The sequence below is a fragment of the Aythya marila genome (genome assembly GCF_965140915.1).
Source record: "Aythya marila genome assembly, chromosome: 5".
Lineage (NCBI taxonomy): Eukaryota > Metazoa > Chordata > Aves > Anseriformes > Anatidae > Aythya > Aythya marila.
The window spans coordinates 10,692,419-10,719,623 of record NC_139046.1 but is presented as its reverse complement, the minus strand read 5'-3'; the positions used below and the strand labels follow the sequence as shown (position 1 = coordinate 10,719,623).

The 27,205-nt window shown below is 48.5% G+C and overlaps 1 protein-coding gene across 1 annotated transcript; it reads left to right on the top strand.

Annotated features, from left to right (window-relative positions):
- Positions 1-953: 953 nt before the first annotated feature.
- LBHD2 (LBH domain containing 2) lies at positions 954-21,501 on the top strand. Its single transcript, XM_082760504.1, has 5 exons — positions 954-1,079; positions 9,888-9,985; positions 14,271-14,361; positions 16,937-17,132; positions 18,260-21,501. Exons 3-5 carry the CDS (start codon positions 14,272-14,274, stop codon positions 18,334-18,336), a joined length of 363 nt encoding a protein of 120 aa, XP_082616630.1. The 5' UTR covers positions 954-1,079; positions 9,888-9,985; position 14,271; the 3' UTR covers positions 18,337-21,501.
- The last annotated feature ends 5,704 nt before the right edge of the window (positions 21,502-27,205 follow it).

The following is a 27,205-nucleotide window of genomic DNA, read 5'->3' as shown; positions in this document are numbered from 1 at the left end:
CCCGTCTGCTCGCCTCTCCTCGTGCTGGAAACGGGGCTGCTGAGCCCCCAGGGCCGAGCAAAGAGGGGACCCCGATGTCTCCACAGCAAAGAAGGGACCCCGACGTCTCCACAGCTCCATTTGCTGGGTGTGCAGAGGGACTGAGGCGGGTCCTGGCCGCCCTCAGCACCTGTCCTTGAGCTGCGGGAGGACCATGGCCTGGTGGTTTCACAGATCTCCTGGGTCCTCACCCCCACTGCTGCTCCCCATCCTCCTGCCCCAAGTGTCACCTCACTGATGTGCTTTTGACCTGTCCCCATGGGACCACAGACATGGACAGGGCTCCCCTGCCAGCCTCTCTCTTGGACTGGTGCTTAGGGACGTGGTTCAGTGGGTGATACTGGTGGTTATGGGGACAGCGGGACCAGATGATATTGGTCTTCTCCAGCCTTAATGATTCAATGATTCTCTCCACAGTGTTGGGCTGACACCCCAGCAGGGAGCTGCCCCTCATCACACCTCTGGACAAGAGCAGAGCGTGTTCTGGGTGGGCACACACCCCCCCTAAACAAAAAGAAACCCCAGAAAAGAAGGAAGAGAAACTTTACGCCTCAATTCAGCCTTTCCTTAGGGAGATGGGGGCCCTGTGCCAGCCCCACACCCCTTAGCAGTGTGTGTGTTTGGGGGGGGCGTCCCCACTTGGGGGTGTGTGTGTCCCCACTGGGGGTGTGTGTCCTCACTTGGGGTGTGTGTCCCCACTTGGGGGGAGTGTCCCCACCTTGGGGGGTGTCCCCACTTTGGGGAGCTGTCCCCCAGGCGTGGGGCCGGCCCCGTGGAAGGTGCTGGGGGCGATCCCCCCGTGGGGGGGCGTCGCGGTGGCGGTGCTGAGGGAAAGGGGGGGGCCGGGGCCTCGCACCGCCCCGCGGCGCTGCCGGGGGAGTGGTTTCCCCTTCGCCGGCAGTGTTGGGGCCGGTCTGCGGGCGGGGAGGTGCCGCGGCCGGCCCGGGAGGATGCGGACACCCTGACGGAGCTGCCGGCTCCGTGCACGGCCGGCGGGAGGCTGCCGGCCTCCCCTCGCCTCGCCTCGCCTCGCCTCGCCGGTGAGCCGGGACGGGCCGCGGAGAGGGATCGGGGAGGCGGGTGGCGGTGCCCTGCCCGCAGCGGGATGCTCGGGGACCCCCGAGAAGCCCCGGGGGCTGCGAGGGGTTGGGGCAGCCCCCCTGGGAGCCGAGCCCAGCCCCGACAGGCTGGGGCACCCCGGGGAGCCGAGCCCGGGGCTCGGAGCCGCAGCCCGGTGCTTGTGCGGTGCAGGGGGGGCGAGTGCGGGGCGAGCGAGGGGGGCAGGAGGAGCAGGGGCTGCTGTCCGGCTTGCCTCTCGGCTGTGTTTCCAAGCCCTCCAGATGCTTTCTGGCTTTGTGAAGGGTGTTAGGGGGAACTCGCCGAGGAATGGGTTGTGCTTTACAGCAAAACTTGCTTGGCAGGCGCCGGCTGTGTGAAGGAATCCTGATGAATGAGAGTGGCACCCAGGGAGTTGTTGGGCTGCGATCGCCTCAGCTGTTCATTTGTTTCGGTGTGTGTCTGCCTTTCTTTCTTTCTTTATTTATTTTTTTCTCCGAGCGGGTAACAAAATGCGAGTTTAAGACAACGATGCTTTTGCTCGCAGCCTTCACCTCTTTCAGGTGAAAGAACCCCAAACCCTGCCTTTCCCAACAGGTAGCGCGTGCCACACACGCGGTTACTTGTAGGGAAAGAAAGAGCCCACTTTCCCCTGTAAATGAGGACTATGTTTCACTCCGAGCGAGGGGTGTGAATATTTTCCCCCTGCCAAATGAGCGTACCACAAAAATTCCCTTTTCATCCGGGACAGAGGTGTGTTTGTCGGTGCCTGAACGCGGCTGCAGTCACAGAGGGGAGCGAGCCTAGGCTGGATGCAGCATTAACCCCTCAAGCCATGAGAAGCAACTAACAGAGAAATTAGTTGCCATTAGTCTTTTCCTGACCGAGATCTTTACCGCGGTCCTACGGTCAGCGGTGCAGTGAGGAAGCCCTCCTGGCTGTAGGTTCGTGCCGTACTGAAGGACCCCGAAGTTTGCGCTCCTGCAGCCTGGCGCCGTGCACAATGCCTCCTTATGGGAAGCCTGGAAACGAAGGTGAAGCGGGGAAATCTGCCTACACACCACCAGTCCCAAGCCAGTGTTTTCCGTCTCTTAGATTTAATGAGCAACAAATTTTGTGCCCAGAAAAGAATCCAGCTCACAGCTCAGGATTTTGATAATTAATATTCCATTTAAAGAACATGTTTTCAGAGTCAACATTATGATTGCAGAGAGAAAACAAGCAAACAGGGAGCAACTTGACCCGTTTTTCCCTGCTTTCCCGATCTGGCCTGACAGTTTGTCAATCGTGGAATTTCCTCTAACCTCCCTGGTACATTACTTTAGCAGAAGAAATGAATGTGCAAATATAGTTGCTATTTTCCCTCCCTTCTCACAATGATCTCTTTGTGTTAAGCAACAGGCTTTTGCATAGATCAGGTATCAAACCCACAGTGTCACAGGCTGAAATTGCTACTTCGCTCTCATTTCTGAAATTATCCCCCTGTGTTTGAGCCTATTTAACCACATCTGTCTATTTTGGAGGGGTCAGACGGAGCAGCCTTGGTCCAGGGCAGATCCTGTGTCATGGCAGGCAGGAGGAGCCCTGCTGGGATTCGAAGGAGCCCAGCATCTGCCTCTCTGCGGTGCCCCTTCCCTTTGCTCCTAGATGTGTGTGTGTGTTCTCTGGAAAAAGCAGCAAGTGAATCAGTTTCCTGCATGTTCCTTCTTCAAAGGAAGACTTTATTGCAAGCCCTAGGAAAACTACCAGCCAATAACAACTCAGGTGGAATGAAAAAGACCAGTTAATACAAGCAGGTCCTTAAAACCTTCTCTCAGTCCCCTGCTCCAGCTTTTGTCCCTCTTTGCTTGCAAGTTCCCCGGGGGCTGAGAGAGAGAGCACCATCAGTAATGGCATCTGCAGAGCAGACACCAGTGCAGAAGGAAGCTGGGCTCTGGCAGGGCAAGCCCCTGCTGCCATCAGGGTGGGCTGGCTGATCCCACAGCGTTTTGCCCCATAGAGCCCATGTCCTCACAGGGCTTTGACAGAATAGTCCAAGTTCCAGTTCCTTTGCAACTTCTCTAACATGTAAACCTGATTTTTCATCCCACTTTCTTCTCTGAGATGCACCCATATAAACGACCTGTGTGCAAATATTTAGGAGACCTCTAGGTTCAGGTGGATGTTAATTGGTTGGCAGAAAGACACCAATGTGCATTATCCATGCACATATGCTTTCAGTGTTAATGACTCATTCCAAAAAAAAAGAAAAAAAAACATACTGCTTTTTAAAAATAATATATTTATTTTTATCTATGCATTGTCCTTGCCCTCTGTCATGCCCAACCCTACTGCGATAACACACACTGTTCTCCTATCTTCCATCTCAGGCTGGGGCAACTTTCCACACTTTGGAAATTCAATTAAGGTTAGAGAGCTTTAATTCCTAGAGAAAAACACCTCTGGTGTTAGCCTGTGGTGTTGTGACACCTGCAGTTTTGCTGTTAATTACCAATAAGGAACATTAAAAGTCTCTTCATTGTCTTTGTTCTCTTCAGAGTGTCTGCTTTTTTCTTGTTGTGGTGGTGTGTTTTTTTTTTTTATTTTGTTTTGTTTATTTATTTATTTTTAAATTAACCTCTAACTCTTTTGCTGTTTTGGCTGTATTCAATTCTGTACCGAATGGCTCAATGTTGCACCATGTTACAGCACTATTAACACCATATTCTGATTTCCCTAAAGTTACAAGGAAATAACTAGTTTATCTTTTAAGTAAATACCATTTATATACCTAACCTCTTATCCTGTTCTGTTACCTAGAAGTGATAAACTATCCAGGGTATGACAGACTAGCTGGAGCACTCTTCCACAGTGCCAGAAAGACATCAGACATTTCGCAACCCATTTCCCAGGATGTTTCCATCCAACAATCACCTGCTCTGTGTCGATGTCCTCAGATATCTTTTTCCCCACTTATCTTCTGCTAGTGGGACCATGGCCTGAATTCAGGACCGTCCAGAAATACTTGGGAATAGCACAGGCAGATTTCATCAGTCACTGACTGGTGCTGTAAGGTGAGGGACAATTGTGGCATGCAATATCAGGGACAAAGAATCACCATCTTCCTGGGAAGATCCTAGAAACACAAACAAGTGGTGATACTTCTTTCGGAGACCCTTTAGCAATGGTTGCTCTGAATCAAAAGGAATGATATATTTATTCCTAAGCTGCAGGGTTCATAAAGTTGTTTTGAGAGACTGCAGCCAATTCCGTGAGCTGAAGCCAATTCAAGGTTCATTGCTTGTGCAGAGCTCAGAAACACTCTGCTTGGCACAGACTTTCGGATCCCAAAAGCACGTTCTCAGATGAGATAGTATTTGCACAACAAGTACCAGAAGAGACACCTCTAAAACCATTTAATAGCTTGTTGAAGTTTATCTCTAATTTTGATGGGGTTGTTTTCTTAATGAGGTCCTCTTATGTCAATCAGCTGCTGAATCCAACATTAAAAAAAACAATAAAAAAAATCCAAACTTTCTCTTGGCATACACTTCCATGAGGACTCTGTGGAGATTTCCATGATACCAAGGTCTACTAGCATTCAGAGGAGCTCGCTTAGTCATTCTTCCCATCTGCTCTGCCTCTTCTTCCCTCCGCTGCTCCGCACATGCTTCCTGGCTGGCTGCTCCCCGTCCCCAGCCCCGTGCAGCCTGGCTGGCAGCCCCGCTCCCCTCCTGTGCTCTGCCTGTCCCTGGTGGCATCCTCCGCCGGGAAGCTCAGGTAGCTTAGTGCTGAGATCAAAGAGCTGAAGAAAATGAGCAGCCAGGAAAAAGGAAAAGAAAAACCCACCAGGGAAGCACCCATAGCTAGCAGCATTGCAAGCATCGTTTGCTAAAAACTTTTGGTAAATTCACCCTCGAATCATGCAATTACTTGAAAAAATGTGGTAGTTAAAAATGGGCACCTTTTAGTTCTTTTTCCTGCTTTTTTTTTTTTTTTTTTTTAAATGGCCATTTATGAGTCAAGTTCCTAGCTCATCTTTGCAAACAGGGCCAGTAGGAACTTCGGCAGCTCCAACAAACCAAAGGGTGGGATTTGTGTGCAGTCACAGCGCGCTGGGAGCTGGGGGTGTATGGAGAGCAACAGGCAGCCTCAGCCTTGCTGCGCAACAAGAGGAAGCTGAGTTGGAGTGATCTGCCAGTGCGGTGCCCTTTGCAAGCCCGTGTTTTCTAGATTTGGTAGTCCACAGCCGAGTGTTTGAGAAATTCCCCAGGGTGATATTTACCCCAGTAGCTTCTCTGGAGCAGGAACAGCAAAAACTGCTGCTTGCTGCGAAGTTAGTGGAGGGAGGCAGCGCGGTCTGGAAATAGCAGCCTCCTACCCCTTTTCGCTCTCCCAAACTACGTGCTGTGTCTCATGCTGAAATGCCTGCTCCTCCACATCGAGAGTCATTTCATCTCACTGCTTCCTGAGAGAGATCGACATCTTCTGTAGAGCACACGCCGCCGAGGAGAGGAAGGCAGCTTTGGCCTGCGGAGAGCAGAACTCAAGTACTGCGTGGGTGGCCGAAGACAAGAGCTTCTGAAATGAGGGAACAGAACAGATCTCTAATCTCCAGACTCTGACACATATCGCACTTTTCTCAGTTGCTTAGGAAAGAGATTTGCATCCAAAAAGAAGTGGGAGGTTTAAATAGGAGTTCATACACACGCACATTTATCTTCAGTGGTCCATGCTGTAATTTACATTTCTCGAGTCCCATGGAACCCACAACACTTCATAAAATACATCCATTACAAATGTGCAACCAGGGGAAACAAAGATGCCGTCCAAGTTCCTACCCGCGGGGTCCAAGAGCTGAGCTCAGTAGGCACTCATGCGGAAACTGGAGGCTGCGGAGTGTCACTGAGGTAAGCACACAGTTTGGGTTGTGCCAAGATGCTGAAGCTAGCATCCCACCCGCTGCAGATGCACTGCGCCTGGTCCTGTCTCTGCATAGTCCAGGCCACCCATGCGGCCTGAAGCACTTCAGGGACTAAGCCATAGCTCCATCCTCCTAGGACACTGTTATAAGACCAAAGTATAGACGAGTGATCTGCAGAATATATAGAATATATATATAGAAGATGGATCTGCAGAAGCACCTGGCCCTAGAAAACACTGACATTTCCTTGCAGGGTTGTGCACCTTCTGGCACAGTGTGAGCAGCCCCCTTCGTGTCTCCATTGACCACAACTGCAGCTCTGTCCTAGATCACCCACACACCCACCTTGGCTGAGCTGCCAGCCCGATCTGCTGCAGCAGAGTGGCCCAAATAAAGCGCTCTTTCTTCTGCTGGGTGGAAAATGCTCATGTTTGTTGAGAATTGCTGAGCAGGGTTCGTTGTAACTCGACAAAATTTTCCAGCGTGCAAAAATCAAGCAGTAGGCCGTAACTTCTCTTGTTTGACATCATTTGCACGTGCCAATTCTCCTCGTAATCAATAGGAGGGTTCTTTTTTCTTTTCTTTCTGTAGCACAAAGACTAGACTCCTCGAACAGAGAAAAGTTTGCATTTACCTAGAGCCTGTAAGGGGGCAGAGTGTGTATGTGTGGGGAGGCTGAGGGCTGAGATGCCCATTTGTTTGAGGCATGGGCAAGCTCACAGCCCCCCCAAGCACCAGGAACCATGCAGTCCATCACAGAGGGTGTGTAATTGTGCTGCATCTCCAGCACAACTTAAATAGGGGGCTGACAAAGCCCCTGGGATGGCCCCATTGAAATAAGAAGGGGAGAAGTGATACGCTCGCATACAGAGCAGCAGTTCAGGGCCGATTTCTGCCGCCTATCTGTGCTTATTTGTTGCAAGGTGAACCTTCAATGCGACATTGTTAGGCTGTTATCGTAATATTTCCATTCGCGCTCCATGGGGAATGATTAACTCGGGAAGCAGGGAGGGCAGGAGGGAGGAGGCCGTCCCGCCATGGCCGCTAAGCTCACACCAGCCCTGCCCTGGCGTGTCCCTGTGCCGCCCGGCTGTCCCCAGCTATGGGGCAGCTGGGGGACGAGTAGGGTGCACCTCCAAACACGAGTGACCCCATGGTGGAGGTGCTGCTCCCACCTGAGGAAGCACTCAGAAAGGCAGGGATCTGTGACCAAGCGGCCTAGCTCCATGCCACTAGGATCGCAGCTGGTGTCTGGTTCTTCTTTCTGTTTTGCTGTCGAGGCATGTTGGCCTTAAAAACGTCTCCTTTGTGATTCACGGTGAATTTATGCCATGGAAAGGCATCTACTTCTGGGCAGGGTGGTCTCCTCTCTCCCCACAGCAAGGCCACCCATGGCCCAGGAGCGACAGCCGGGCTGGGCTTTCCACACCCCACAGCTGCCCAGAAGAGCTGTGCAAACCCTTCTGCTCCTGGCTGTTCTCCCATGGGAGATGAGACCAGCCCTCTGGGACAGACCGTGTCCTCGTGGTGTGGAAGCCCCAAACAGGCAATGGGCCCTAGGTGCTTTCCAAAGCGATAGAGAAGCCTGGAGGGCACCTTTCAGTGCCTGATATTTTGTGCCAGTCCCTCCCGTTCTGTGGGGTGGAGAGGTCCCCTCCTCGTCCCCTCCAAGGCTGCACAGCCGGAGCCCGAGAAGAAGCTGGTTTCAAGATGGGGCCAAGGAGGGCCGAGGGTTTGAAGGTGAATTTGAGGGGCAGGAGGGGGGTGGCTTGGGAGAGAGTACACCAGGTAGCCAAGGCTGGACTGATCAGCAAAGCAGCCAAGTGTGGGTATGCAGGTAGGAAGGGACAAGAAGAGGTGAGCAGAGCAAGGCTTTTCCAGAGTTGTTTCCCGACAGCTCACCGCATGGCCTCAATAGCTGTGCCTGGTTTTTAAAAGATTAAGCAGTATCGTAGAAGGAAGGGTATTAGATAATGTTTCCTCTAGTGCCAGCCAAAGAAGATAATCACACCTATTAGGTAGATAAAGTGAGTATTTACTCTTCAGAGAATAAATGCATTCTGGTGGTTTTATACACTGGTAGCACTGAACTCTCCAAGAATATTGATTAGGCAGAAGTTTCTCTGTTTCGAAGTATGGCTGTGTGGGTGGAAGAAGGGAGTCCTCAAGTGACTTTCTTTCCATTAAAGCTTCCAAGTAGCTGAGCCCCAGGGGCCGACGTCTCCTCTCAAACATTGCAAGCCCCATAGCGCATGGACGGGAGATCGGTCCTGGGTCAGTTCAACCCTGAAATTCTTTACGGAGAGTGGAAAAGCAACAGGCATTGTTTTCAGTCATTCAATCCCACATGGATCCTCACATACCAAAAGCCAGGCGGCCGCAGATACCTCTAAATAGCAGCTGGCCTGGCATGGCTTCCAGCTGCTGGCTTTGATGTGCCCAGCTCGCTCTCTCGTATGCCATTTTGTCTTTCGCTGAGAGATGACTCAGTGCAGTAACTGTTCTTATGACATCCAATCTTTTCTAAAGGAGAGATTTAAGGTAGATGAGTACTTGCTGAATTTTCATGGGTTTAATAGCAGCTGTTTTGTAATGGGTAGTGGGATAAAAATCTTCTTCCCAGAGTATTGGATAACATGGTATCGGATGCTCTCTGGTTTCCATACAAGAGACAAAGTCTGACTGTAGTCATGAATTTTTAAGGGGCAAACGTTAGCCTCCCTGAAGTTGGTTTGATCACTGGGGAGGAAATTTGCCAGACAAGAATTAAACCCTCCTGAATTGGATTCTGGGGATGGAGATGCGATTTCCTGCTTCCCTAATTTGCAATAAGCACGGCCTGTGGCATGAAGAGAAACTCCAGAATGCAATGGACAATTTTCCTCTGTTTTTGAAAAAAATCAGTGTGCAGCTAATCCAGAGTTATAAATCTAGGTAGGAAGGCCTCCAGAGCAGGTAGATTTGTTTAATCACTTGGGCTGGTATCCAAACCACTGGAGGATATAAAATATATACACTAGTGCCATTCATTTCACTGAAAACACCTTTTTCCCATCCAAGGAAATAGCTGTGGTTGGCATGAATATATATTTGGCAAGCTGTAGGGCTAAACAAATTTCTCAGAAAATCATCTTTGGCCCAGATACTGACTACATTTCAGCACTGTACCTTCTCAAGCTCCTCAGCTAAGACTTTCCACCAGGGAAGCCATAAGAAATTAGTGAATTGCATTTTGAACTGCTGGGATCCTCACCTCTGCTCTCCAGGCTCCCCCGTCCTGATACCACTCAAAGTAGTACCTTCAGTTTGGAGAAGACCTTTTGAAAAATCGTTTCTCCTGTGACATCAGTGAGAAACATGCAGTAATGTAATCCTGTTAGCTTTCCTCCAGTGTATTTTGTCTTCTTTGTGTGTTGACCAGTCACTTCAAGAGCAAGAATCTCATTCCTTTATGTCTTGAACCACATCTCACTAAGCACACTGAGCCTGCCAAACAAGGGGATATATCTTTATTTTCCGATTTTCAAAAATATCATTAAAATTCCTGCATGGGAGAATAGCAGAGTGTCCCAGTTTCAGCAGTTTTAATGTAGCTTACACTAAGGAATAAGGTTTATCATCACAGAAAAGAGTCAGATTGCAAGGTATTTCAGCTTTGTGTAGTTTTGGAACATTAATTGCCTGGGCAATTCACTGGGTATGCTACAAGCTACATCTTTAGCAAGATCAATTCCCATTAGATACAGAAAATTACCCAGCCCTCTGAAGCAGGAGTTTCTTCTGCCTCTTTCTGAAGCAGCGAGCTCACCGCGGTACTCTTTCCCCCTGGTCACTGCTGGCTTTGCCATTGTGTTTGCACACTCTGACTCCGTCATATTGTCTCTTTCAGACACTTCTAGGATTTGACAGAGTCAGCACAACATTTCATCAGCAGGAGTGAACATCTGCAGCAGTTTTCGGAAGCAACACCCATTTATGTGATTGAAGGTAATGAGCTTTCTTCTGTCATTGCCCCATACTTGTCACTTGTCCCACCCTGAGTCTCGTGCTCCAGGCAGACATCCCCTTTGTTGCCTTTGCTGGTCTGGGAGGTGAGTACAGGATCGGGCCTCAGTTTGGTGTGCATGTGAGCATCCTCCAGGCTGGGGCACGTAGCACATGGCCACGGAGCCCAGCAGCCAGCCAGAGCTGGAACCCGTTGGCCATAGGCTTCTTGCTGGTGTGCTGTGACACGCACTATGTGGTCCTGCTGCCAGAAGGAACTTTCCTATTGTCAGCACAGGCGTACACCACATTTCTATCCCTGAAAAGTCTGAGCAGCTTGCTCAGAGGTCCTGAGATGGGACTATCTAGGCTGCAAATGCTCCATTCAAAGGATTACCTAGGCTGTTCAGAGTATCATAGCAGAGAGGAACTCACTTGTCTACTCTCTTATCCTTGCTTTGGAGAAGAGGTGGTTTAGTTTCTCTAAAGGAAATCTTTGCTTGCATCATGCAACCTGCCTGTTTTCCTTCTCCAAATAAGTGCTCCATGGTTTTGAATCTTGAAACTGGTCTTCATTTAAGTACCGTTTTGCAACCGGGAGTTTCACAGGTCAGTTTTGCCCTCTGTTCAGAAACTAAAATAAAAGTGCGTGCATTGTTTCTCACCGTTGGTGGTTTAGCACCTGTCAACCTATATATTGCTCTGTATGTAACTGACCTTCTTCGTGCAATCACAAACAGCAGAAAGTGGGCTGTTCGTTTGCTCTGTGCCCCTGAAAAAGATCAGAATAACATGGTCCTGTGACAGTAGCGGTTGCATTTAGGATAATCATCTCTGAATGCAGTTTTCTCACAGAAAAGCAAGAATAGATTTTGCTCTTTTTTTCCTAATTGGTATATTTAAGCTTAATTAAACCTAGAGGAAGTAAATGCATGTCTTAATTCACTGCTAGAAGAATTTTAAGGTTCAGAGTAGGTGACTCATCCACCAGAACAGAATTTATTCTTTGTTTGTAAATGCTATTTATTGCCTTGTTTTGCATCACTATGGCTACTGTATGTCATTGGTGATATCAGCACCTACCGTACAGAACATAAATGCAAAACCCAGTTTAAAAGAGATACAGTTCTTATAATAATTTGCTTGCATCAGCCACTTTTCTGTTGTATGTAAGGACTTGTCACATAAAAGCAGCAGTAAAAATGGCTCAATATTTTTCCATCAAAATTGGCTGAGAAGTAAAATCTCTCCTGCATATAAATCATACCACAGTTAAAAAAAGCCCTAAGCAGCAACCAAACCCCCTTTTCAGTTTCTGTGGCTTCATAAAAACTTCAATGATGTCCTACAAGCGATTTCAAAGTTTCAGATGAGCTGATTTGCAGTGGCATTCACAACTGTTTCATTTCTGGTTATTTTTAGTGTTAAACACCTAGTTAAGATTGTTAGAGGCATCGCTGCTTTCCCAGCCCATATAGATTTCTTCTGCTTTCCTTTACTGTTTCTAAGTGGAGTCTGAGAACAATTAATCTGTTCCAGTTAAAGCCTAATTCTTCTGCCAATTGCATGCCCCCCTGTTCTTTTCTGAAACGCATCAAGTACAATCGCTTCTGCCATCCTATTCAATCAAACCCTTAAGTTGCACAGATTTTTCAAATGGCCTGGGCTTCAACAGCTTGGGAGCTGATTCACGGAGGCATCTGCTGGAACACTGGCAGGACTGTCACCATTTTCCTAGCCAGAACCATTTGTCTTTGTCATTTAGAAATAATCTGCGGGGTGTAATGTGGTCTTTGGGAAGCACGGAGCCCGTTATTGCTCAATAATAGAATTTCATGAGGTCTTAACAACATCTCTGAGCTCGTATGACACGTTTGAAAGTGCATGTGTGGCTGTATCTCTCTGATGTCCTGTGGAACAAGGATGGAGAAGTGATTTACGCACTCGGTATGTATTGAAAGCCTGCTAAAATAAACCAGCAAGCTGTGGGCAGCCGCAGCAATCTTCTCCTGGCTAGCAGGGACTGACCCCCAGGACACAAGCAGTGGGACGTGTCTTCTCCATGATAGCCAAGCCCAAGACTTCATAAATCCTGGCCCCTCACAAAGCCTCTGAGATTATTTCCAGGCAGACACACACGCTCTCTCATCCAAGTCCCTTTCCCTTCTGTCCAGGATGAGAGGGGATAGGGCACCAAACCCTGAAAAGGATCCCAAATGAGAGGCTTGCATCTTGGACATGGTCAGAGCGGTGGTCCCAGTGCTCCCCCAGGCTATGGCCTCGGGGGGGGAAGCAGTGGGGACACCAAGGGGTCCCTCTGGGACCAGGCAGAGACCAGGATGGGAAAAGAAGACAAGAGCTTCAGGAGCACTGGGGGTGATCGGAGGGAGGAGACAGTGGAGAGAACGGGCAGGGAAGGGTCCAAGGGCATGGCTTTTGGAAAGGGTCTTCCATTTCCAGATCCCCATCCCGTGATGCTGTAATCCACAGGTGCCCAATGGCACAGCACGCTGGAGCTGCAGGAATAAAAGCATGTGTCCATAAAAGTCTGTGTTTTACTGACTGGGTGGTTTGGGGTGTCCTGCTGCTCCCTATTGCAGGGGGGACAGTGAGCACAAAACTTCCACCAACCAGGCAGAATTTGACCCTCTGCTACCGTGCTGTGGATCTGGGAGGGTTTAGGTTGGGGATGCCCAGATCAGGGACCAGTCCAGCCTCTTGCTGAGTTTTGTAGCCCAGTTCCTCTCTCCTGTCATATGTGTGTCCCAGGAAGCACGCTGCTTAAATCGGCACTGGCTGGGCCTGGGGCTGGCTTTTCAGGGCTTTTCCCTAAGCTGGTGGATGCCTATGGGGTCGGGTCCTGGCTCACAGCTGAGCTCAAGTGTCTCCTGGGTCTGCCGTGCTCTTTTTTAAATATGATGCAGTGGGAGTGAAAGTCTCCGCGATGTCACGCTGCTCCGTGCTACGGCTAATTAAAGTCATTGTGAAGGGTTTTGTAGTAATTGCAGATATTGTAAAATTCAGTTTTGTGGGGTAATTGGTAATGTAAGCCTGAAACAAGCCATCCTTAAGATGTTTTAGTTTGCATTTCTCAGTAGGAGCAGCCTTGACAAAGGAGGCTTTTGTGCGTGAAGCGGGACCAGAATTAATGGCAGCCTTTAGTCGTGCCCGAAGGGGAGCTTGCTGCAGGGCGGGCTCGCTGCCGGTGCCCACGTCCTGCCTGCTGCAGCAGCCTGGCAGCGAGCCCCTGCTGGCCCTGACGGGGGCACTTGTGGGGCCAAACCCACCCAGGGTTGAGGTATTCCCACCCGAAAGGAGCGTGGCTACTTTGGTCCGCAGGTCATGCCGAGTGTTTCAGCCTCTGCTCGCTGCTACTTGAGTTTTTCAATGGAAAGGGTAATTGCTGTATCTCTAAATCCCAAATGTGGGGAAAATCCTTGCTCCACAGAGATGGAGATACCCAACCAGGTATGCCAGCCCATGCCAGAGCTCAATCCCCCTGCTCCAGGCTGCCCAAATGCTGATAGCGGGACAAGGAGAGCGCAAGGGCCAGAGCTGTGGTGCCTCGGGTGCTGAACAGCACAGGGGGATGGTTAATGGGCACATAAGCAGCTTAGGCTCTTAAATCCCTGATTTAAATGAGATTTAGGTGCCAAACCTTCCCTGATGCATTTGAAAATCCCACTCAACACCTCTCTGAACGTTCAGGGAAATAAAGACTACCGAAAATCTGGCCCTTAGACACCGATACAGCTGGTGTGTCTGGAATTAACAGTTTAAAAAGAAGTGCTGGCTCGTGACTAAATGGAAGAGACATCTGGGAAGAGCAAATATTGAAGACGTTATGAAGAACCAGAATGAGAATTTAATTCAGGGCTGATATTTGCACAGTAACTTTTTGGTTTTTTTTTTGTCCACAGATGCAATTTCAGGGGGGACATCACTGCTGCTGCTGCTCCTGGATTTGCCCCCAAATGCAAGCATCTCTCGCTGCACAGCTTGGCAGCACGTTCGATGCCCTTGGGTTGAACCTGTATTTGCACTTTTTTAGGGAAAAAGATGCAGCAGATTAAGACAAGGGGTAGCGGGACAATGGAGCTGTCACTCCACCGATGACCACAGCAGTGCAGCAGCAAATAAACATGCCCAAGAGATGAGGAAATATTTTGGGGGCTGACTAGAAAGGACAGTCTGCATCACAGTTATTAGAACAAAATGCCTGTTTTTAAACTAACCATGTGGCCAAAGCACAGAGCTGAGTTTTCCATTTCTGTTCTGATGTTTGCAGCATGACAGAGGTGATGAACACACGAGAACCGGTGATGGAGGAATTCACGCTCAGCCAGTCTCCTGAGGAAGAAGGAGGCCCTTCCAGCCAGGTACTGCTAGAAAAACTGTGCCTGATTTGCTTTTCAAAAGCAGTGTAATGCGATGATTTTTGTGCATGTATGAAATTATGATGCAGACACCTAGCAAATACCGTCCCACAGCTTTTACACAGCCACCTGTGCAATGAGCTCCAGGCTCGGAGGGAGCTCCCTCTTTTAGCAAAGAGATGATCTGAAATGACCACGTAGTTCACCTGGCTAGCTAGGGCTCCAGTAGCACTGGCCAGACGCGGGACATTTTCTGTCCCCAGGTAGTCCCACACCCACACGAGTGCCCACTCGTGGTGCCGTTTCCCACAGGAGGGCCCACGGTGTCCTGAGGCACCAGCTCGGTCCCCGTGGTTGTGCTCGTGGCTTGGCGTGTGGCTGCTGGGGGACAGACCTGAACGTGTCCTGGTGGACTCGAGTTGCTCCTCAACACGAGGTGTACTACTGCAAGCAGAGTCAGTGCTGCACCTGGGTAAGTTTTTTTCCATCTGGTTTATCCCCACCTCTGGGCAGGGCGATCCTATCCCCGCTTTAGTGGTGGCCGGCAGAGGCAAAAAAGCAAAAAGAAACGAGAGGTAACGCAAAGCCGGTGACTCAGCAGGACAGCTAGCTTTCTTCCAGCAACTTCCAAGCCCTTTGGCCAGGAGACCAGTCCCTCTCTTCCTGCCGTCTCCTGCCCACTCGTTGCACGCTCCAGCTTCCGCAGAAAAACACCGCGCTGCTTCCTGCCGGTCCTGACTCATTCCTGGGGGGACGTGGTAAATGCTGGGCACCGGGGGAAAAACATGACGCGGTTTGTTTGGCCGCAGGAGAACAGCACAAGTGAGAACAGGCAAACTGAAGCTGCACAGGTGCCTTTCCTAAATTTTGTTGCAGCTTTAGCAGTCGCCTTTCAGCACATTTTTAGACCAGCTTGTTTCATTTCTTAGGTCTTCAGAAAGATGGAAAAAGCAGGAATTTTGTTGCATTGGGTTGCCCCTCTCAGGGATTATGGGCAGGCTTGGGGACAAGGTGGCATTCTCACAGTCCTCTGCCACCCAAGCAGACTGAGCAGGTCACTGTCCCCTGTACGGGCAGCCCTGCGAGACAGCAGGGCAATTTAACCACAATTTTCTGGCTATTTTCTGTCATCTGAGCCGTGAGGATCACAGCCCCAGGCTGCACCGTGGGTCTGAAGAAGAGCGCACAGCTGCTCTGAGGTGTCTCTGGACCTGCCCCAGCCCGGGTGTTGTCACCGTGTTGCATGTTTGGAAATAGCTGGGAAATATTAGCAGCTTCTTAAGAATTCCTCCCAATCATTACAGCTGCCATGGCAATTTATTTTCAAATTATAAACAGGTCTGGAGGAGTCTGTATAATGAGGAGTTGGGGGGGAACTTTTCTGATAGGCAGCGTGAGCAGCATTGCTTGATCAGGACAGGTTGCACCCATGTGAGTGCAGCTCAGGGAAGCATTAGAAAGGTTTAACCTCAGTGATTCCCTTGGTCTAGCTGCAATGAAGGGCTTGCTCCTATAGAAGACTCCTTAATTGTGTCTCAATTTGCAGGACTAACAATAGCATGTGACATTTTTCATCTTCGTGTACATTTGCAGGGGTGAATCCCCACAACATGCCCGATTTTAGGGTGGTTGGGGAATATCTGCATGTTTCTGCCTGTGCTTGTAGCAGGAGCTGCGTTGAGGCTGGCTCATGTAACAGCAGTGCTCGGGCTAACCAGAAACCCTGATACGGTGGTGAACATAGTGCAAATGTGTGGGCACATCCCACCAGCACACAGCAAACCCATGGAAGCACCTGGAGTTAAACTGGGGTGGTTCTCAGCTCAGCCCCTGGTGTTCAGTCCCCTGGTCTGCCCCTTCCTGGACGACCTGGAGTGAATTTTTGTCCAGGAAAAAGAAAAAGAAAAACAAAACAAATTACAAAAACAAACAAACAAAACCAACCACAAAGCAAAACAAAACAAAGTACCCTGAGGGACTGTAATGAACCAGCTATACTGAAAACAAGAAAGCACTTTTATGTGTTATAGTATCATTCCCTACAAATACCTAGTTCAGCTTCAAACTCTAATCACTACATAACGTTTGACCTGCAGATTCAACGTGACAAATGTAATAATAGCTGGTGCTGTCCTCTCTGTAAAGATGATCTCTGGGGCTACCTGCTTGCATGAATGCACCATAAAATACAGTTTCACATAACATAAAAGAGCTCTGCAGCATGACAGCTCCTTAATAAACTGTTACTGCATGAAAATATGAATAAATCATATCAGAGCGAAAGGACGGCAGCCAGAAGGGCTGGAGCAGCCACTTAGCTGACCATTACAGCAACGACCTTTGTGTCCTACAAACCCTCCAGAACAGTTTGGCAACATGGTGCATTTTTTTTCCAAAGTCTCTATTTTCTCTGTGCACTTTGGATCACACAGGTCAGTCTGCACTAGATTGAAGGGGGTTTTTGATGGACATTGTAGTGCACGTCAGGTGTAGAAAGAATGCTAAGATGGAGCATGTACCCCACTTGCTCTGAATATGGGCAAGGCTTTGACAGGCGTGTCCCCAAATGTCTCCCCAGGCCTTCCCAGATGCACGTGAGAAATACCCCAAGCTGTCCAAGAGACTGCCATCGATCGTGGTGGAGCCAACTGAGTCCGGGGAGGTGGAGAGCGGGGAGCTGCGCTGGCCTCCCGATGACCTGAAGTCGGCAGAAGAGAAGGGTCTGCATGGTGACCAAAGAGTCTGCGTCCAGCAGCAGCAGATGGATCTGGAAGGTCGGAATGAGTAGTTTTCACCCTTGTTCCCCATAGGAAAATAGCATTTTCTGGCTATGCCACACACTGAGGTCAACAGAGTACCAAGCAGCGGTGGGTGCTTGAAGGTGCCCAGAAACACCTGCAATGGAAAGGGAGTCCTGTGGGCTGAAAATGTCCCTGTGGCTTTCGAGGACACAGAGTTTACAATCGCATCAGGTTCAGTGCTGGCCACTCGCATGGCCAACAGGCAGGGCGCTGCGCATCAGCAGCTCACTCTAGGAAACAATAACCCTGTTCCATGCTGTCTATCTGCCTCCCCATCTCTGAGCCTAGAAGCAGAGTATTTAATAGCTCTGCATTTTCAAAGCATCGTGGTGTCCCAGGAGTGCATTAAGGTAACAGGAGCTCAGAGGTAGGCAGATATGACTAATGGTGTCACTGTGGGGTAAATATGGCTAGAGATAAGAGCTTGTCAGTGTAGCTTGTTCTCCATTTCTGTTTTTTTTTTTTTCATCTCAGTGCTCTCCCTTAGAGAGTGACATGGTTTCCATTTCAGTGCACCAACATTTGCCATGCAAAAGCCCAGAGACAGCAGCGAGGATGGGGTGCAAGATGCACTGCCCCTTGCTTCCTAAGGGGCAATGACACACCGTCTGATCTTGAAGTGTCGAATCCTCTGCTGTTCCTGAAGCCATTTCTAGGTGGTGGCTACCACAGGGTTGTATCACTCAAGAAGAAATACGGGCCAAATGTGTGGCCTGAGCTCCAGGCTGTGCATTACGGCCTCTGTGTTGTGTTTGTGCAGTGACACTGGGACTTGTTACATCTTCAGAGCTGAGGATTTGAGCAGATTCACTAAGACAGCAGGTAGCCCTCCCACAGTGGCGGCTGTCCTGCTTTTAATGAGAGGGGTCATCACCTCATCTCATTAATACCCATCCTGAGGTCTAAAGTCCCTGTGAAGTCAGGCTGTGATGCACTCGGAGTACCCTACTGCAGGCTCAGTTGCTGGTTTGCGAGTACAGTAAATTACCAGCTTCAAGGCTGAGCACCCTGACAAATCATCTGCCTCGTGGAGCGGGGAGTCAGGTAAAGGGTGATGTACACTGTGGGGGAAAAAATACTGACAAACCATTTCTTTGCAGATACTTTAGCGCATCCAGCTCAAGAAGTGGAAGACAGTACAGATACTCTCGAAAGCAGAACTGAAAAGGATGAGTAGGAACTCCGTGGCCTCAGAAGTAAAACTTCATTGTGAATGTTGTTGACAAGCTAACACACTCTGAAGACATGTCAAACTAATCTGTATTTAAATCTGCAAGGGTTTTATTTAGTTAGTACCTGGTAAGAAGTGTATGGGCTTTAGAACTGTTCTTTTTAACATTTTGCTTTTCAGGCTGGGATTCATACTATTTGTTTATTTTTTCCTTGGGGAAAAAGAAAGGGACATGTTAGGAAATGCATCGCAGACATGAGATCGCAAAGGAAAAACACTCCTAATTTCAATTAGCACATTTCATTGGATTTACCTTTTTTAAGCAAGGCTGCTTTCAGGTATCAACAGCAGGACCAAGGGGTTACATTTCTCCGGAAGGGATGTCTTAAATCTAAAACCTTTCTTGTTTTTAGCCATTTGAAACTAGCACTGTGATATTACGGACAATAGATGTAATATAATGTCACCATTTGATTTTGTAACTTTTGTATAGAGACGCAAGTGTAAGATTAGCCTCCATCGCTACGCAGGATCTCCAGGCTGCCGCCCGCGTGCGGATCAGAGCAGTTCTCTCCCTTTGGCTAACCTGTGCAAATTGAGGTGAACCAGCCTTGTACTAACCGTCTTTTCGATAAGGCTCTGAAGCTTCAGACACGCTTTCTTGCTGTACATTGACGAGCTGGAATAGCTAGTCGCTGGTGTTCGTGGAGTGAGACCGTTCGTTGTAGATTTGGTTGGGTGGATCGTGCTGTTCGTGCGCACTTCGGGGACCAGGTCCAGCTCGCTACTGAAGCCAGTGAAATGGCTCCTGCTTCTGCCAAGGCTGGATTTGTCCCACCTTGTTAATAGAAGTTGTTGTGACTATTCTTTTGGTATGTTTTGTGTATAAAATAGGTGCAGAGGCTCAGCTCTTCCTCCCTTAGCCCAGGCTAGGCAGTGGTTGGGCAGGTGAGGGGAGCTCAGTGGCACAGCCCAAACCTCCTCTACATTTGGGGAGCCTTTCCACATGATGCCAGGTCCCCTCCGAGGCGTCTGCGATGGGAAGGGGTGGAAGGGGGCCTCTGTCCTGCCCTGGCAGTGCTGCCCACAGGAGCACGTATGGCTTGGGGGTCCTCACCTGCAGCACGGCCCCCTTGGCTGCGGGTGCACAGCCACCTCTGGTAGGCCACAGCTCGTGGTGGGACAAGCTGTCTCTGCACGCATCAGGTCTCCGCTGGATTCTCCTTGTCTCCCTGCCTGGAGATGGATCCGGGGGCCATTTTCACAGGGGTGAGCCTGCTCCTCCACGGGGACCTTCCAGAGACTCCCTCCAACCAGGCACCATCCCAGGAGAAGCAAAGATCTCGGCCCAAAATGTTACCCCTTGGACAGTGTCGGTGGAGATAATGCATGTTCTGAAAAGGGTTCGACTGTTTCGGTGACAAGTGTCCTGTAAGCTACAAAGTTGGATTTCTCCATCTCGGCAGGGCTGGATGGGGTCTGTACTTCCAATTAATGTTGCGTCTGGAAGAAGCCGCTCGCTGTGGGTGGAAAGAAATAACAGGATTTCTTCCAGCGTTAACTCCCGAGTTGACTTTCAAGTGCATTCTTCTATCCAGTAATAATTTTCTCTAAAGGAAACTTTTAATTGTGTGATGATGGATAAAATTTACTGGCCAGATGTATTGATAAGATAAGTTTATACCTTCTTAGCAACCAAATTTAATATATTTACTTACAAAGAATTCTGTGCAATGAATGTTTAATACAAAGGAAAGAGACTATTTTACTTCAAAGCAACATTAATTTATGTACAAAATTATAGCTCATTATTTGGGGTGTTTGGGATCTAGGACCCTTTTTATAAGCAGTGTAGTGTAGTATAACGTGATACTTCAGTTAAACTTTGCTCTCTCAACCTATATAACAACCTGTTTTGCCTTTTTGGTGTAGACATTCTTACCCACGCTGTCGCAGAACTATTCTGCTGGATGAACGGTCAGAGCACCAGCTCTTGGCAGAGGAGCGGAGGGTGTCAAGCGCACCTCCTAAATCCAGCTGCCCTCCCTGCCGCCCCCTCGGCTGGTGGCAGCCTTCCTGCAAAGCCGAGGAAGCGAGAACGAGCTGGGTAAGGCACTGAGAAGTGACACGGGGCTGCAGCTCGGGTGTGAGGTGCTCTTTAAACGCGGCCTCTGCACCGGCTGCTGAGCAGTTTTCCGAAGCTCTGGGGAAAAGCAGCAAGGATGACGATGTATTTTTGGCTGCGTGACTTCCTTTAACCTGCGTCTGCCCAGCTCCGCGAGGAATGACGTTAGACGTGTCGCTTGATTTGCTTTTCACTTTATAAAAGGAAAACCAGTTGTTTGGAACACTTCCCCCAATTTTATGCGCTCTCTATCTGCTTTCAGACGCTCCCTCCCTTCCTGCTCTGGATGGCCCTTATCCCATTTCCACCTGAGGTCAATGGCACTTCCCTAAATAAGTTTCCCAAAGAAACAACAAAATTCTGCATCCACCCTGAAAATACGCCTCAGGACGCTACTTTTTGGGGTTGGAATACACAGCGCTGCAGCCCCTGCAGAAATGCCAGATTTCCTCCTTCCAGCCTCATTACTCTCCTCTTTCCTGTTTCCCCTTTCACGCAGCTCCCCCTCAGTATTTCAGCTGAAGCAAATGGATGCTTCAAACTTCAGCTTTCCACCGAAGCTGTGTGGCCCCAGTTTAACCACCACGCAAAGCCAAACTCCTCCTCCCATTTTTATTTTTCTGAACATGGGCCAGAGGCCCTAAAGTAGGAGAGCAAGATAGAGAGAAACTTGTTTTCTACAAAAAAAGCCCTATTTATTCAACTTGCAGGTCTATGAATGTCCACTTACTTTGTCTGTGTGCAAGTGTTGTCTCTCTGATAAACTCAATAGTTGTTTTGTATTTTTTTCTGGATGAAAAGCTTTGTAGAAACTAAAAAGGAAAAAAAAAAAGACATTCAGTCATATTTTTCTAGTCTAGCTTGTAGAATATTTCATGTAGTGCAGAAGGGAAGTTTTATGGAGTAAGACATTGTTGGATTTTGCTCTATTTCAGTTCTTTCTAATTTTGTAAAATGCCACCTGTACATAATACTCGACTAATGTATGTCCTGTAGATGTATTACACCGTTTAGCCTATTAAATGCCTATAATGGACCGATTGGAAGGTGTGGTGTAGCTGCAGCGTCTTGCTTTAAAAGCACAGAGGGACATTTGGGCAGCTGCTGGCCCACCACGGGCCCAGGGAAGGAAGCCTGCCCCGTGCCTGCCTTTGCCCCTGGCACGCAGCTGAATTCAGATCCACTCCATCACTTGCCATTCCCACCTCTTTTCTTCGAGCCCTGCCTCGACCCAGCAGCTCGAACCTCGCCGCTTCTCATCGGGTGTTTCTGGCTGCCCCTCGCCCCGGGTGGCAGCCGGTCCCTGCGAGCCAGCTGGCCGCCCTCCCTCACCCCCTAATGCGATGCGCATTTTTAGCATTTTCTGGAAAGGCTTTTGTGAAGCCCAGCAGGAACTCACATTACTAGAAACCTATACCTGCACAAGGGGAGCGGGGTCATGTGGCAGAGAAGATGAGAGGCAGAGATAGCCTGTGCCGAACAAACAATTTGATTTTATTTTTTTCCAGTAATGCCAACTTACCAAAAACCTAGGGATCGGGTAAGTTGGGGTGAGACTCTGCCCCTTCATTTTATTGAGAGGCTCAGAGCAAAAGCACCTCTGCTCGCTGGGATGGGTGCACCAGCATGGCACAGAGCGCTGCCTGGGGACACAGCCAGCCCCTCCACAGCCAGGCTGGGGACCTGCCACCCGTGGTGCCCTGCAGGCAGCAGTGGCTTGGGGAGGGAAATTCTCTGACCCCCAAGGGGCAAGCGATGGGCCCAGCTTTGGCACCACAACACTTGTGAACCTGATGCCTGGCGTCACTCCGTACTGGAGTTACACTTGTGCCACGCATGGAAAATCTCCGGTCTGGGCATAAATTTCCCCAGGGGTGGGAGGTAGGGAGACTTCATAACCTTCCTGGGGCATGCAGGAGCCATCCCTTCCAGATAATTTTGTTTATTCAGATGTTTGCTTAGTAATTCTTTCTTTTGGCTGTATTCTGCTTAACACTCCTGTCTGAAGGAGCAAATAGCTTTTTCAGAGGAATTAGCCTGCGTTTGAACCATATGAGGTGAAAACTGGCTTCTATGGCGTTAAACTAAAAAGTCTCGCTTCCAAATCAAACCACATCCTAAGCTGTGTTTTTGACAGCTTTTGTTTCAAATCCAATGTTTGTGTGAATTCCTCTCTGGAGAGAGGTGATCCCTGACAGTGACAGGGAGCCGTGTCTGCCACAGCGGACAGCACATCCCTTACGTTCACATTACAAGCGCTGTTACCCACATGCACTGCTTCCACCACGAATTACAGCAGGAGACCTTTCCTCCTTTTATCCTTGAAAATAAACTGTGGCTTTCATTGCAATGAACCAATGTTTAAATTCACGCAGTTCTGCAAAATGAGGATTTTAATGAAGTTTTTTTTTTTTTCTTTTCAAAGTTTTCATTGAAAAAAATTAAACATGAAACATTAAAAAGCTGCAATTTTCCCCTAAGGATGCTGGTGAAGCATTTTTTTCCATTTTCCTCAACATTTCTGCCATGAAGCATCCAAAAGCTTCGTGCTGAGCCTTAGCAAACCTCCTCTCTGTGCAGCCCAGGCGGCGGGGGGTCCTCCGGGGAGGTGGGCACGCAGACCATCCCGATCCTGGTCACGCTCTCAGCCTCCAGACTTTACACTACAGAGGACAAGGATCTTTTCGTCCTGCCTGAAGATTCATGCACACCCCCCCTGAAGTAAATCTGTTCAAAGCTCCCGTGGTTGCGGTGAGTCCAGCCGTTAAATGGATGTTTGCAATCACGCCAGCATTCCGCTTCAGCAAGAATCCCGGAGTGTGACAGACTCTCTTTATGAATTAGTCATTTAATTTATGAAACGTGGGTTGGGTATTGTCACATACTCAGGTGTCCTCCGTACCCCTGACAGCTGCACTCCCCCGCATCGCTGTTCAGCAGGTGACGCAGCCACGAAAACCCCAGGGGCTGGGATGCTGCCTGGATGGACAGACAGACCTGGGAGCTGGGGAAAGCTCCAGGTACCTCATTGCTGGAAGCCTGAGAATAAATTATTACCCCTGCTAATTGTTCACTGGTGATGATTCCAGCAGGAAGAAATAGCAGAGGGACCTGTCCCATCAAGCCAGTCTTCCCCCAGCCTAGCTGGCCTTGGCAGCCCTTGCGTGCCCTCCAGCATTAGCCCTTCAGTCTGGTCAGGTCTTGTGACAAAAACATGTGGGCAGCACAAAATAAACTGGTCATGGGATGAAAACTCAATGCTTAAAACACAACTGGCAAGCACAAGTAAGATAAGAAGAGCAAAAGCAAACCAGCCCTTAGGCCCTGCCAGCCCCAGCACCTCCATTTTAGCTCAGGGTCTCTCCTCAGGCCACACCTGGTGCCCCGGTTACACTCAGTGACCCTTCAGCATGGGAGCACATCTCAAATTCAAGCTGTACCTCTCAAGGATGGTTGTAACTGAGGCGACACATCTGAGTTCCCCAGTTCACACAGAGGCTAAGGTGCTGCTGCCTATTTATAGCTGGGCTGGGTTAAATAAAGTGGCTTATTCATCCCTGAGGTTTTGAACAAATTCCAGGGAGGACAAAGGGCCTAGTGTCTTTTCCCCCATTCCTTTTTTTTTTTTTTGGCCTAGTTCGTACAGGCAGAGCTCAGTCTTGTTCCAAGACTAGAAAATTATTTGCTGGCTTGGCACAAGCTGCTGTCCAGCTGAAATCATCTGCACAATTTTCATATATATTCTGAGAAAAAGAAGTCATTGAAATGCTACAAGGTTTTGATGCACAGTCACGAACCATGTCTGTAGATCCACCGATAAGAAATCCCTTAAATTTGGTGGCATGGCTTTGGGTCTACTGCAGCTGAGAGATGCCTTTGAACACCAAGGGGAAGAAAGAACAAAATGAGAGTGTTTTAAAACCCTGCTTTATAAACGTGATCGATAACATATTGAAACAAGCACAGCAAGTGACAGCTCTTATGCTCAGCCCCTGTCCTGGGCAGGGTCAGCTCCTGACATTGTCTCCAGTCGTGATGACTGCTGATGTAACTGACCCAAGTCTTTGTCTCCAAGCGACTTCATACATATCTTCTGGGGCAGTGCCTGCCTTCTGGTTGCCCTGCACCCAAAATACCCACACAGCACCAGCTGGAAAGGTTCCAGGGCTGCTGGCACAGTGAGCTGGCCCTGGCAAGAGACAAACCCAGCTGTTTCCTTGCTCCCTTCCCCACTGCAAACCGAGACCAGGCTGAGGCTGGAAGATCCAGCTGAAGTGGTCCAAGAGCTGCCCAAAAGCAATGTAAAAGCAACAGCCCAGGGTCTCTGCAGTTACCTATCCAGGACACTCTTGCATTGCTAAGAAAACCTTAGTTGAGTTAACTTATTTGTCCTTTTTTTTTTTTTCAGAAAAGTTCACATGCATTTCTATGAAGATATAAAGTGTTTCTGCCACGCAGAACACTGCCAAGAGCTGTGCTTGTTATTCCAGATAAACACTGTTGTGTGCAAATGACCTAGACACACAGAGTGCACCAGTTAAGTGGGGATTTGGCTAAATCCAGCACACATATCTAATCAAAAAACATACAAGGTTTGGGAAAACACCATGATGTGATCTTACAGAGTCTTAACATATGGGTGTGTACAGGTTATGTGAGAAATAACAAGCAATACCTAATTAATTCTGGGAATTGTGTTTCATATCACTTTGTAAAGTCTCGTAGCCAAGAGAAGAGCATCTTGTAAATCAACCTGGTCCACCAACTTGGTGCCTGAAGTGAAGTTGTATGACCTCTTGTGTCTCAGCCTCGTAAAGCTGGATAAATGACTGATTCCCAGAATGAGAACCAGATGCTGATGCATTTTGGCAAAACCTTCCTGCCAATGGAGTTACTCCTACTTACAAGATAATTTCCACACACTGTGCTTCTTTATGCGTTGAACACAACAGGATGTAAGTTCCTAGCAAGTTTTCAGTAGAAGCATGATGCAGAAGCAGGATAAGACTCACATTTTACACCAGAGCAGAATATGGCTGTCACTATAACATGATCCCACCTGGGGTGTTCATAGACAGCAGAGATTCTGTAACATCTGCCACAGGCAATGCACGCCAGTGGGGAGGTTTGTGAGTACTGTAGCACTGCTGAGTAGTTTACACAAGTTAAACACAAAGAAAAAAAAAAAAAAAAAAAAAAAAAAAAGGAGAGACATAAAGACACAGAGCATATGATGCCAAACATCAAGTATTAAATATTCCTAGAGTAACCATCGGCTGTCCTCCAGAGAAAGATTTCAGAAGAAACTGTAAGAGCTGATTTCCACTCCAAATTTACTTGGAATAGCACTGCACTCAAATACTCATGTTGATATTTCAGGGTTTAAAAGGCACCACTATTTATTTTGCTTTACTGTGTCACCTTTCTTTTCAGTGCATTTTAATAAAGTTTAAGACCATGACTAGAATTCACAAGCTGAATTTTATCAGGACTGCATACGCCAGCACTAACTCAGAAAATGTGTGTGTGCCAGTCTTCCTACGGTCTACCAGGGAAAAAAAAAAAAAAAAAAAAAAAGCACTCTCTGTGCTGAATTATCCTGTAATCAAGGTAGATCTTCTCTTTGTGGGCTTATTATTATTATTTTCCTAGGGTGATACCATTCCCCTCTGAGTAATGTATTACTACCAACTCAGAGCAAGATGCTCTGGATACAATATAAATGAAAGAGCAGGAATCTCTGATGTATGAAAACAGCTAATGAAACTATATGAAAACAGCTAATGCAGATACTCAACTTTTAACACAAAGGCATAAAATAACCCCAGTTGTGTCTGTGCTGCTAGGTCAGGCCTGGTGCATCTGTGCTCACAAACTTCCAACCCCATTTTCCTCTGGGATCAGGTGTGCATAGATGTAATTCTCTTGACTGTGGACCTGCTTCAATGTGGGCCATGCACTGAATGTGGGCATTCAGACCATTACTGGGGCCTACTTTTGAAACCATGGAGTGGTCGTGGCCTTGTTCACCTGGCACACATTTCTCAGCAGCTTTGTTGGGCCTCCACTGTGAATTTCTCTCATGAACTATGTCTTACTTGAGAGATCAAACAAATAAGGGATTAAAAAACACAGGATGAGATCCCTCATGGTGCTGACAGGTTTCCCTCTCCTGTTTGGAAAAAATTTGGAAAATGGCAAATTTTGCAAAAATTGGGCTCTTCTGGTGGATTTGTCCCACAGCCTGAAGTAGAAGCCAGCTAATACACACCATATTGGCCGAGAAGCTTATTTTCAGTCTTTACATTCCTACATGACAAGCACACAAAGAGCGTATTAAAGATTAATGCAAAAGGCCTTAAAGGTGGGGGCTCCCTGAAAGGCCCAGCGCAGCAGGCCTTCGTTAGCGCATGAGAGCAGATGGACACACCGCTGGGGGCTGACAGCACACACAACGCCTCTCCGTGCTTTCTTCTCCAGCCTAATGCCTCTGAACTTCGTCAGCAGTCTCCAAACGTCCATAAATGATTCAGAGGAAGACAGATTAACCATGGGGAAGCGTGTTGCTTGCTGGGTTGTAGGAGTCCCAAGACTGCTCTTCTGGTTCTGGTTTCACCACAAACTTCAGTGTAACCGATTCATCCACCCAAGCTGAAGTGGATGAGATTTTATGTTTGTGGAGATTTTATGTTCAGTCCCAAATTTTCAACCACTCCATCTTTGCTCTTCTGAGACCCTCTACCTTCCCTC

Coding starts and splice junctions, on each gene's coding strand:
- LBHD2 (XM_082760504.1), top strand. CDS start 14,272: ATGACAGAGGTGATGAACACACGAGAACCGGTGATGGAGGAATTCACG. Junction 14,362..16,936: donor AAGGAGGCCCTTCCAGCCAG/GTACTGCTAGAA, acceptor ATGTCTCCCCAG/GCCTTCCCAGATGCACGTGA. Junction 17,133..18,259: donor GCAGCAGATGGATCTGGAAG/GTCGGAATGAGT, acceptor ATTTCTTTGCAG/ATACTTTAGCGCATCCAGCT.